We start from the raw sequence: 12,249 nt of genomic DNA, 5'->3' as shown, positions 1-12,249 counted from the left end.
CAAGGGAGGCGTTCAGTAGCAATGGGATCTCATTTAAAAAAAAAATCCCAAACTCATGGCAATTATTTGCATAGAAAATGACAGCCTTTGGGGGTGGAAGAGGGTCGACAAAAACATACCCCATCTACCCATGTTTTTGAGCAGCCCAAGAAGCTGCCCATCGTTCTGAGCTGCCCGTGTTTCTGAGCAGCCCAAGGAGAGTTCCTCCCCCTAACTTAAACATACTCAGCCTCTAGAATCTCCAACCCATTTACAGCTCAATCCTGTATAGGAAACGTTTTCCATTCGCTCTGTGCAACACCAATATCTTTGACAGCAGACCCCAAACAGCCCAACAACATGGGAATGCAGCACACTGATTGCTAGAGGGTGAGGTGGGGGCAAAGAAGGTCTTTCAGGTCACACGGATGCCTCCAGGCYAGAAAAAGCACAGAGACGACTATTGATTTTTTTGCATTTTATTCATCAGCCCAGGTTATCTGGAAGGGAGGGGACGAGCTTGGCGGCTTGTGAAAACAAAGAGCCCTAGCTAGCCTAGGGAATTGATGCTATAAACCTCGTTATGCACAGTTATTTCTTTGGTCAAAACAGGAGTATTGATCCCAAAGGCCAAATGCATTAAAACAAATGGCGTTAGGCTCTGTGGGATCCCCACACACCACTAGGCAAGCAGGAAAATGCAACCAGAGGTCTCAAAACCTCCCTCCCAGGAGGTGCTAGGGAGGCTGTCAAGGCTTGTGGGATGGGGGAAAAATGTTTCCCATCCCAGCTCTGAGAAGAGGGGGGATGAGCTAATAGCCAGGCTGAAGGCTAGAGACCTTATGGCAGGCTGGAAAGTCAAAGATGAAGGCCTAGAGGGCCAGAAATAGTTACAAGCCACCAGTCTGCCTTGAGTGATAACCACTAGCAGACAGAAGAAAGGACAGGACAACATAGGTAAGCAAAATACATAAACAAAAGTTTGCCTGTTTTACTCTCTTTCCCAAGGCTTCTCCTCCCATGCAAGAGGAAATTTTAGCAGGCTTCTCCTTTCTTTGCCCCACCTGTCTGTGCATTCCCCCTCTCCAAAAAACAAAGGGGGGAGTCCAAGAGGTGACAGCACTGGATGCCAGTGCTGGGGAGCATCAGCTCTTGTCAGTATGCATCCAGGAGCCAGCTCATTTCTACTAGCAGAGGCTTGGGGAATTCCTGGGCCTAAGGGAATTGCATAGACAGACATTCAATATGCTGTCTCCTGAAAGTACATCAGTGATAGGGCTGAGAGAAGAGGTAGCAAGGGTTGGATTTCTTCAACACAGAAGGGGAAGAGGAACACAAAATTACATGATCATCTCTTAATGCAAAAAGCTTCACAGAATCTACTTGGAGGCTATACAAAGGCTATGCCCTCTCCAAAAAACACAAGTGGCACTAGAGCCTCCTTTTGTACAATCAGCCTGTAATGCACACAAAAAACAGGGTCACAGGCTCCAGAAACGTTCCTTTACTAAACTTAGATACCGTGGCAACACTGACTGGGCAGCCTTTCCTCCTTCATATCAAATGGAGCACAYCTCATGCTGGGTAATGAAGGCTTCAAACTCCCCCAAAGCTAACTTCTGCCAAGTACCAACAAACTTACCAGATCCCTCAGTCTTACGATAGTTTGGATAGTGGGCTTAAAACTCATTTTATTTCATAACACAGGGGCTAAATGGATTAAATACACGGACATGGGACTAAATGTCTATTGAATAAGTCACTGCTGAATTTGTGAACTGGTAAAAATGAGCTCATAGTTGAAGCACTGAACTGGGCATCAGGAGATTTCCCCAGCTAGCACTGCCACCGACTCCTTGGCACTTTGGGCAGGCCACTTCCCCTCTATATGCTAAAGCTTCCTGCTGTCCCTTCTACACCATTGCAGTAACATCTCCTGCCCAAAGACAACTTGTGGTGAGACATACTATGAATTCTATGAATATTCAAGACATATCTGTAACAGAGGAGGAAGGAGGTGGGAAGAGATGGAGGGGTAAAGAGAGCAGCTCCTGGAACGTTCCTGGAAACTCCATAGGAAATATATTTGATGGATTCCTCGCAGAAAAAGAATGCTGGCAGCTGGTAGGAGATTAGAGAGTTCAACTCCATCCCCAGTCACCTCGCGTTATAAAAGTTAAAGCAATGTGAAAGAATATGCAAACAGAACAACACACATGCACACATTCACCCTTTCCCAGCTCTCTGTTGTCACCACCTGGAAAAGCTAAGCCAAGTAGCACCTCACAAACACCTACAACAGAATCGGATGTGGTTGAGGGCTTACGGAAGCTGGGAGAATGCTCAGCGTGTGGTGCGGTAACATCTGGCTGGGGCTTGATACACACATTACAGCCAAAGTGTCAGGGGCCACGATGCAAAAAGGAGGAGAAGGCTCTGAAGGGAAAAGGCTTTATCTCTCAGAGCATTTAAAAACAAAACAAAACAAAACAAAAACAACAACAACAAAAAAACCCATAGAAATCTCTCTTCCCCCAAGTTCCACTACCTCACAAAATGGAAAGGAGATGCTTCTATCACTAAATCTGGTTGGCAGAATTTCATATATGAATGAACAAGAGGAAGGAAGCAGGCAAAGGCAGAGCCACACAGGCCAGGGCCAGGGAGCAGCAGCGGGTGAGTGGTGGGGCAGGCAGAACAAGATTTATAAACATTGCTGGCTTCCACAGATTCAGAGGATGTGGTTTGTGAAGGACGTTTACAACAGCATAAAACCGCAAAAGCCTTTGCTTCAACAGAACCTGATCAGGAATGAGCCTGGCTGGCTCACACTGTTTATTACAGCGGTCTCCCTCACTCCTCCCCTACTAACACCCAGCCTCATGCTGATCCACTGTAGATTTTACATTCCTCCTTGCGTCCTGCTCCCTGTGATAGCACTGCTCTCTAGTGAAATTTGGCTGCACCACCTCACAGCAGCAAGGCTAGAGTGAGCTATGTGGAAAGACATGCTGGGACTCTGATACGTAAGAAAGCTGGATGGTCTGCTAGCATCACTGTAAGGGAAGATGCAAGGCATTGGCCTTTCACAAGAAAGGCTGAATTTTGCCAGGTTGCACTCACAGGGATCTTTTTGCTAAATGAATTCTTAACTCTTGAAGGTCTTCTCCTTCCACTTCCCTTTGCCTGTAGTTGTTAGAAACTTTTTTCCCCTCTTGTTAATATATGAGCACACTAATAGGATGAAGTTATGACAGCTTGAGAGTTACAACAACAACCAGCTGAGGATCCAAATCTTCTTTAGCAAATCCTTTGCCTACTCCAGGTGCCAAATGCATTAGCTAAACCACCTTTCTCAAGATTTGTCCTAATAAAGCCTGTATTATAGGCAGAGCAGGCTGACAGAGTACCTCCATGCAGCCCTGGCAGCTGAGCTGTACCTTGTTTAGCTGCCACTTTTTCACTTCTGTATATGGTATTTAAATTCTTTTGGCCAGTATGGGCTTTGCTGCTCTGGTTATGCATTTGCATGAAGCATCCAGTGCTTGCATACTGCTTAATCAGTCATCCAGTACCTGCATCCACTTGCTTGTAAGACAGAGGAAGGTAACAGAGCTCTGTGTATCAGAACCAATATGGTTAGGACCTAACATCACTAAGTGTGAGGCCTTGTTATGTCAAAACTCATGCTAACACATGATTACACTCTTCATCTGTTTAAGTGCACACTGCAAACATGAGTTCTGTTATAGTTGGTTATAAGCACATTGTTTGGAAGTGCTATGGAACAGCTCTACAGCACCTATTGATCTGCCATAGTACATAATGATTCACCACTAATTAAAACACCTATTCATTACATATAAACTACTAAAATACATTCTTGACACAAAAATGCAATCGATTTAATGCTAAACTCCTGGCATTCTAACTCCAGTTTTCCTCACAAGTCAGGGATGTGACAAAGGTGAGCTCTAAATTCAAGTTATTCTACTTTGTTTCTACACTCCGTGTTTTGAGGAATTCAAACGCTCAGATTTATATTTTGTAATGTGAAACTATGTCCACACATGATGCTAAAAGGTATGAAGCCTCAGCCTCCACTTGCTGCAAAATAACATAGCGTGCTGGAAGGGCAAAGAGGTGTGTGTTTATCTGAGGCCATGTAACAATAGAAATGCATTAAAAAGAAAAAAAAAAAAAAAAAAAAGGAAAGAAAAACTCCACCCAGCTCCTTTCAGGCCCACTCTAAGCACTGCAAACATGAAGACTGCAAGACTGTAAGGGGAGAGACAGTGAAGGGAGAAATAACCTTGACTATTTAAGGACAGTACATTATTTATTTTCAACAGTTGCATTCTCTTGCACATCATCCTCTTTCCAGCAAGATCTTCACCTTCATTTAGGTGAACTAGAAGCTGACAGTTCCAGAAATRTCTTTTTTGCACCTAGCTATCTCAGATACTCTTGCCTCCCAGACCAGTAAAAGCTAATCCTGTTTACTAACCACACAATACACTGTCTGACGGTGTTTGCCGGGGATTTTAACAGAGCTGAGCAAAGCATGCAACCTTGGGAGCTCTTGCTCCCAAGCATGATGTCAGGCATCAGCTGTTGCTAGATCAATAGGCACTGACTAACCTCCAGGATAAATGGTAAGACTGGGATGAAGGTCCGGGTGTTTTCAGACAACAGCGTAAGTGCACGGATGCAGTGCATTCGCAGGGGGTAGAAACGAGTCGTGGGTACCAGCCTGGAGAGGAAACAGAGGAAAGGATATCAGACAAACTTGATAAAGAAACTGAATCTACAGCCTTCAGTGATACTTCAGAGCCCTTCCTGTTCTCTTTACAAAACGCAGACAGCTTTAGCATTGCATAGCAGACTATCTGAGCTGCTCAAGCTATCCCACAGTGGGAAACAAAATTTGCATACATTAAAGGTGTAACACCAGGTTTTCAGATTCCGCAGCTAGTTGTACAGACTTCTTCATTCTCCTCTGATCTTGATCTCTAACTGCACATGCTCCTCTTACAGCTTACCATCCATGTGAATTGGTGGGGGAGAGTCTGGATTTTTAATAAGCAGCAGTCACAACTGCCCCAAAGTGACTACCATCTGAAATAGTCCTCTAAGCCTACAGTATCTTTCCTATTACCTGTCTTTCGGTACAAGTGAGGTCATGAGGCTTCATGRTTTTTAGCTTCAGGTGTGGAAATAAGTTCATGTTACAAAATATGAGTCTGAGTAACTAACTAGCATGTACTTTGCCATGATAATACATGGTGGGCATAATTAGATTGTTTCAGAAGACTTTACACAGATTTTGAAGTTGAGGAAAACTAATCTAAAGACAGTTTGACTGGAATACCAGCAAGCTCTGTGGGTGAGTAGCATTTGGGGAAGTGTAGACTGAACTAACCAAGGCAATAAAATCAAAACAATAAAGGTGGGGAAGTGGAGCTTTGCAAATAAAGCTTATCACTGATGATGTTTTGTTGTGTTCAGCACTTTCAGATCCCAATATGGGTAAGTATGTGAGGAAAAGAGACAGTAAAGTGTCCACTTCAGACAGTAGGTTTGGCAGAGAAAGGGGGGCAGCTGGCACATGGGGCAAGGAGGCTACAGGGAGGCCTCATTTCAGGCTACCTACTCTCTGCATACCCATAGAGTTCCTGCTGTGACCTTAATAGTGAGACTTTGTGCGGTAAGTCACTCGGGCATAACGAGCTGGACCAACAGTGTCCAGTGTGCCAGAAAGGGCAGTGTGGGAATGAGAAAGTCAAATGCACTCAGTCCTCTCCATCCCAGAGGAGTATTTGGGCTACCCCTATCTCCTTCAGAGAGGTGATATATACACAYGCAGAGCCAGTGACCAGCACAGAAGAGGCCAGCCTTTCCCTGACCAACACTTCAAACTGCTCTCTGCTTTGGCTTGGACAACACCTTCCTCCCCAGAGTCTAAGCGGAAAGAAGCACAGCCAACTCCACTTGTAAGGTGAATACAGAGACAGGATAGTCCGCCCCCCCAGTGCCACGCCAGCCAGCAGCAGAGGTGGTAAYGCACAGACCGTTGCCACATGCCTACCCCTGAAATATGCCAGGCCTCTCGTTACTATACCACTCTAGAACCTCTCATTATGAATGATCTGYTCTTGAAGACATTGATTCTTCCAACATAACGAGGGTGGATTTTAAAAATGCAATTCTCAGAGAACAGCCTCAAGTCTGATAAACAAACCCCCTCCCCTGAGGGAAAAAGAGCTTGCTGAGCAATCCAGGATAGAAAAACTGTCTGACTAGGCACCATAAATCACCCCCATCTCTTCTTCCCTCCACCAAATAGTGAAATAATTATCATTGGATCCATTATAGAAATAAATCTACTTTGCACCCCTGATCTGGCACCGCTGGAGATGACGAAAGCCTTCCTCAGGAATTAATTGATCGAGGGATAAACCTGTTAAACATATAGATTTACTGTAAACCAAGACCATTAATTTTAGAGTGTGCTGCGATGCAACAATCTGCTTAACTTCCCAATGGCTGGGATGCACGGGGAATACAAAACACCCTGGTACCTGAGGCCTGATTCTGCTGAGGGAGGGCTAACTGCCTAGTCACCCCAGGCAGGGCCCGGCCAGGAGGTTCAAACTGGCTTGCCTGAGCTTACAGCTCATGCTTCTCATCTCAAAGGAGAGTGTTCTCTAATGTCTTACAATCTCTGTCCTTTGGAGCACACCTGCCCTACTTCTCTCACGAAGCCAGGGTATACAGTATGGTCTGCAGACTAGCCTGAAGGCTTTTCAAGGATTATTTTTACTAGCTGCAGCTCCTTCTGCTGTGCTCCTGGGTGGCCACAACCTTTCTTTAGCTGGAGAGAAGAAAGAAAGCTTTTTCAACATCAGCCTCTGCCCCACCAAGACAGGTCAGCCAAGGGAAGCTGCTCAGGGATATCAGGGCCTTCCTTGCATCTCTGGGAGGAGACTGTACCTGTCTTCTCTCCTGTATGTGCTAGAAGGCCAGAAACTAAAACCTAAGGCGCATCACAAATCTTCTTCTAACTATAAGCCAGGGAGGGACTTTGTTTATAGTCTGGACTGGGAGCAAGGTAGAAAGTCATGCAGACAAGGTCAGAAAAACATTTCCCCCAGTGATGGGAAGAGAGGGATAACAGGGAGCAGAAGCCTCCACAGAGCTGCTGTGCACAGAAGTATGAACTCAGACACGCACAAGCACACAGATGAAACTGAGGTACTTATGCAATATGGAGACCAAGAAAACCATAAGGCAAAGAAAGGAAAGGGAATTTCATCTCCTTCTGTATTCTAGTATCTCTGCAATATCTACAATGCTGTCCCAATGGTCAAACCAACTCTGGATCCTTTCAGCTGTTTGCGAGAGCAACACCACTAATTTTCACAAAGTAATTCCATTAGCAAACTCAGCAGTGAGGCTCCTTTCCTCTGYCCCACAGTGGTCCAGCATTACGAAAGCCAGAGTGAACTGGGCTAGAAAGTGACCTTGAGAAACCATCAGTTCTACCACTATATCATTTAGTGGTCCACCTTCCTGGGACCACATCTTGAATGTATACAATTTTTGGACACAGGGGGATCATTCYTGAAATGTGTGATTTAAAAAAGAATATGGTTTTAAAACATTTTATATGCTGGAGAGCAAGGAGGGAGAGCAAGAAAACTAGTGAGCTAATTTTGATTTTAGCAGGCAACCCTCTACCATTACTCATCTTATTTAAGCACATTTCAAATTCTGCCTTTGTCCCTGCCTGGAGCAAAAAGCCTGTAACGGATGGTAATTTCTCCCCAGTTCCCTCACGCGACAAGCCAGGGTAGCACTGGGAGCGCATCTCCTCTTGCAMAAAGATGCACAGCCAGCGCTCGCAGCCCCTTTGCCTGGAGCAAAGTGCCACCTTCCGGCGCACGAGACACCCGGCGAAGGACAGTCCTTCGAAGCGCGATTACTCAGGACGTTCCCAAGAGCACTACGCCAACCACACCAAGAGCACAAATCAAAGAAAGCGTTCTGAATCGAGAGGTTCCGCTGCATCCCTCTTTACGACCTGATCACACRCACTCACCTTGCAAAGCTGAGCTCCACAGAGTACACAAAGAACCAGAGCTCCGGCTCATTCACTCCACCTTTCCACAAGTTGGACACTAAGCACCCCCAAAAGATGCATATCCCTAACGGGCCTCCCAGAAATGTGTAAAATAGTACATTAGGTAAAAAAAACTTGACTTCCAGGCTGGATTCTTCTCCCTCTCACCTTGTTTAGAGGCACCAGTTGGGTTCTTCCGTACCTTCGATCGTTACAGACATACCTACGCCAGGGCACTACAGCACAGAGACAGATCTGTGCTAATTTCAGCTTTGTCAGCACAGCCACTCACACCGAGAACAGATCATCATCGAGTAAGGAACCAGAGATCCTGCGTATAGACTCAAGCAGCTGAAGCCTATGGAGCCATATCACGACAGCAGGAATAGCTGCATGTATTTGAGGTGAAATTGCATACTCCAATACAACCTGTTCCAGAAGTTCCCAAAGGCTTCCAGSGCCAGAGTAGAAAGCCTGTAGAGCAACATTACCTTCAGTATTTCAGTTAAAGGATATCTGCGAAAGGGAAAAGCCATTCATGGCAATCCCTCACCATCTGTTCTTTCTCATCAGGTCACTATCTAACTCCTCTACTACAACTATCAACAGAACTTAGGTTTAGTTAGTTGCCTCAAGGCCCCGTCTGTTTCCCTTGTAGAAATATGGGGTAGCATCCTGAAGAACAGGTGACATGAATCTTTCTCCCTAACACAGTGCATTGGTTTTACTTTGCAGCCACACCATCTAATCCCAGAGGGAAGCTGAACAAACGGTTTTGCATCTCTTCAGGCCAATGATGTCTCATGTACTCTTTTGGCTACCTTGCCCTTCAACTCAGTGTCTCTGAAAGCTAAAGAAAGGACAGTCTTTGAAGTGGACTCCATTTTTCCATGAATAAACTGTCAGCAGATACAAAATAGTTATCAAAACAGCCATGCCAACTTGTAACAGCTAAGAATCTAAATGCTACACATTGTGTAAAGAATGAACAAGAACATTAGACTTAAATCTCCAGAGGACCCTTAGACCCGCAACAACCATTCTGTGAACAACTCAAAATATAGCCCACCTCCAAAACCTCTTGTAGGCTGAACAAACTTTATCAATCCATCTCCCTTGCCCTCAAGGGGTCCCAATCCTACACATATAAAATTCAGTAGTTGTATTCAGCCACTGATTGAGCTAGCAATGTTAACTGAAGATGCCTACAGGCAGTCTACAGTGCAGCATAAATAACCTACAGCTCTTAGGAGAATCCTGCAAACATGTACATATCACCCTACAGAGGGTGGAGGGCCAGGGGAAAGAAATGTGCACCAAATAGCCTTGCTGAAAGTCCTGCAAGACTGTGGCTCTCCTCACCAGATAGCAAGTCATGATTTAGCCACAAAGGAGGATCTGCRGACTCCATATCCTTCATTTCTAACAAAGAGCCTCAGAAGACCCGCTTTGCATAAGGAGAAGCCACAGCCACATAAAACTGACAAAACAAAAGATGAGATCTGGCTGAATACTTCATCTTTTTGTGCCCCTCCTCACTCCCTATCTGCTAATCTACCTACCCCATTTTTATAACCTAGACACTGGCTTTTCTAAGCAAGGAAGCCAGTCCGGGCATCTATTTCTAATTTTCCCACCCTAAAGTCCATTCCGTTGGGCTTGCAAACCTTTGAAGCTTTGTCAAATGGTCATTGTACTTCATGCCAAGCAGTCCTGTACATCACAGATGCTAACAAATTCTATTTGCTGCTGCTGCTGCCAAGCCTCACCCAGTTCACCTTTCCTTGGCCCCAGTTAGCTGATTTATCTGCCTAGACAGGTGGAAAACTGCCTAGACTTGTCCGCAGGACAATTAAAGCTCTGCAACAGCAGTAGGAAGCAGCCTGTTCAGATGGGGGATGGGGAAAGGGATGTATGCATGCTCTAAAGATCATTTAAACCTGCTTATCTTCATCACCATTTGGAGTTTAAGACCAGGCGGGTGGTGTTTTAAAGCCAAGAATCTAGTTACAGAGCTAACAGGATTTCAGAGATCATCAGAGATTCAGAAATTCCCTTTATGCCCATTAGTAACAGCAGTTTCAAAGCACAGAAGTTTCATATGCAAACACAGGAACTGGTGGAAAGCAAGCAAGAAATCCTTAGCAGAGACATACTAAAAAGAGTATATGTAACCCCACTCTTTCAACTTCTAACAAATATGTACACACACATACACAGAAAACAAAACAAACATCAAACTATTTAGAGAGTTGGAGATGAGGACTTGATTCTTCTCTTCGGAGGTCCTAAAGGAAGTCAGTACATTTTTCCATGCCACTTTGTACACTCCCACAGAATGTACAATTACTGGCGGCTATTAAATGTTCATCTCCCAGCTTGGTCATCTCACTGCACACACTATCAGAATGGGATCCTACTATAGCCAGTGGAACAGATTCCTCTGTGGTTTTTGTTCCTGGAGACAGTTCTTCAGATATAAAGTACCATATGCTTTTTTAGGAGAGGAGAATTGGAACAGGCATTGAAGTTAATTCGCTGTACTGCTTTGGGTCTCCAACTCTCCACTAGACAATAACATGAGTGCATGAGTTATCCAGAAACGCCACCTGGCCACACAAACATTGTAAATATTCTGGAAAGTAGAGGAAGAGGCATTTCACATGCTATGTTTATATTCTATTTTCACAGCCAGCAACACTTTGCTACTTTTGAGTCCACCCCAGAAACGGCAGCAGTTTGACACTGGGTCACAAACCAGATGGTCCTTCTTCTATACACGAGCCCATGAAAGGGCTGGAACTGAAATTCCTTAGAATGAAGAGTTCGGTGCAGTATAGGTTATTCTCCCCTAAGCTGTCTCACCAGCTAACCATACAGGTGACAAATTCAAACCTTTGTACATAGTATCTGAAACATAAACCTGTGATCTTAGCTAATGAAACAAAGCGGTCCTGGCTTCCTCTGAAACAATCTCCTAATGCTCTCAGAAAACATGGTCACACGGTGCGTTTCTAAATGGAAAAATTCTATCAAATGTATCTCAAAAAAGCAGCTCCCTCTGACTCCTTACACTGTAAGGTTAAATCCAAATCATGCACAGTAACATCCCTTGGTAACTGTTCTGCCATACCAGTTCCTCAGGGAAGAGGAGGAGGCATTGTCAAGAGAAGTTAAAAAAACAAAAAAGTCCTACTTACTTTATACAGCCAATGATAACCTGCGTCAAAGGGTAAATCAACGGCTCCATGACTTCACTGGGATAGATGGTGCTCAGAACCCGACACCAGAAATACAGGCAGTGAATATACTGCCAGTTATAAACAGACTGGAAGTTCTCCTGCAAAAAAAGAGAGGGACACAAATGCAAACTTGAAAATCAGGCTTTTGAGTTCACTTTGGTTTCTTCACCAGACTCCAGTTTTATTCAGCATTCTCCAGGAGGACAGGCTCTAGTGTTCAGAGAGGGACAGCTAACATCCTAGCTGTGACTTTGATGCTGGTGGCTCTGACTCACCAACCAGCAAGTTCAGATGCATGCACGAAGCTTCGTCAATACTATGATTTGGTGCTAGCTAGTGCCTTGAAACAAATAATGAACAACACGTAGACCGCCTTTCTTAACAAGTACAGCTCATTTGAGAAGGATGGTCTAATGACCCAGCTCACAGCAGATGGTGGGATGCGGCCAAGCATCAGGAAGCCTCCAACTTTTCTGTCTACCCATAGTCACTGGTACACTCCCTGGGCTCCCACAGGCAACAAAGCTGGAAGGTAATTCTACAACAGCCTTGTAGTTTGCCTTACGCACACCAGAGAGGGAAGGAATTAAAAAAAAGCAAGCAYGTAAATAAAGCTACAGTGCAGAACGAACGCAGAGAGTGGAAACCCTAGATGAATTTCCTGTAAGCTTCAGTTTCCTTTGGTTGTTATGTCCTTCCCACTAGAGGTTTCCTTTCTCTCAGTTGTAGTAACCAAAATCACCCTTGAGCAGTGGTTTAACTTGCTGAGGGACACACCCCACTGCTTTTGAAAGGCAATGCCTACTGCTTATTTTAAGGATTTTTCCTACAAGCATTCACTGTCTGAGCAAGCACCAAATGATCAGCACAGCACCAGTTTACAAAACTCAACATTCCTTCCTCCTG

General features: G+C 44.8%; 1 protein-coding gene across 1 annotated transcript in view; it reads right to left on the bottom strand.

Annotated features, from left to right (window-relative positions):
* The window catches only part of NOC2L (NOC2 like nucleolar associated transcriptional repressor), a 55,739-nt gene that overhangs the window by 32,286 nt on the left and 11,204 nt on the right, over window positions 1–12,249 (bottom strand). Inside the window, exons 11-12 of the mRNA XM_085298903.1 lie at window positions 11,302–11,441; window positions 4,621–4,732 (exon numbers count right to left, since the gene is read on the bottom strand). Coding sequence (XP_085155029.1) covers window positions 4,621–4,732; window positions 11,302–11,441 — 252 coding nt within the window. The remainder of the gene's footprint in view (window positions 1–4,620; window positions 4,733–11,301; window positions 11,442–12,249) is intronic.

The sequence above is a fragment of the Rhea americana genome, unplaced genomic scaffold, assembly GCF_003343005.1.
Source record: "Rhea americana isolate MKP2758 unplaced genomic scaffold, rheAme1 scaffold_143, whole genome shotgun sequence".
Taxonomy (NCBI): domain Eukaryota; kingdom Metazoa; phylum Chordata; class Aves; order Rheiformes; family Rheidae; genus Rhea; species Rhea americana.
The sequence above is the reverse complement of the archived record's forward strand: the minus strand, read 5'-3'. Positions and strand labels throughout refer to the sequence as shown.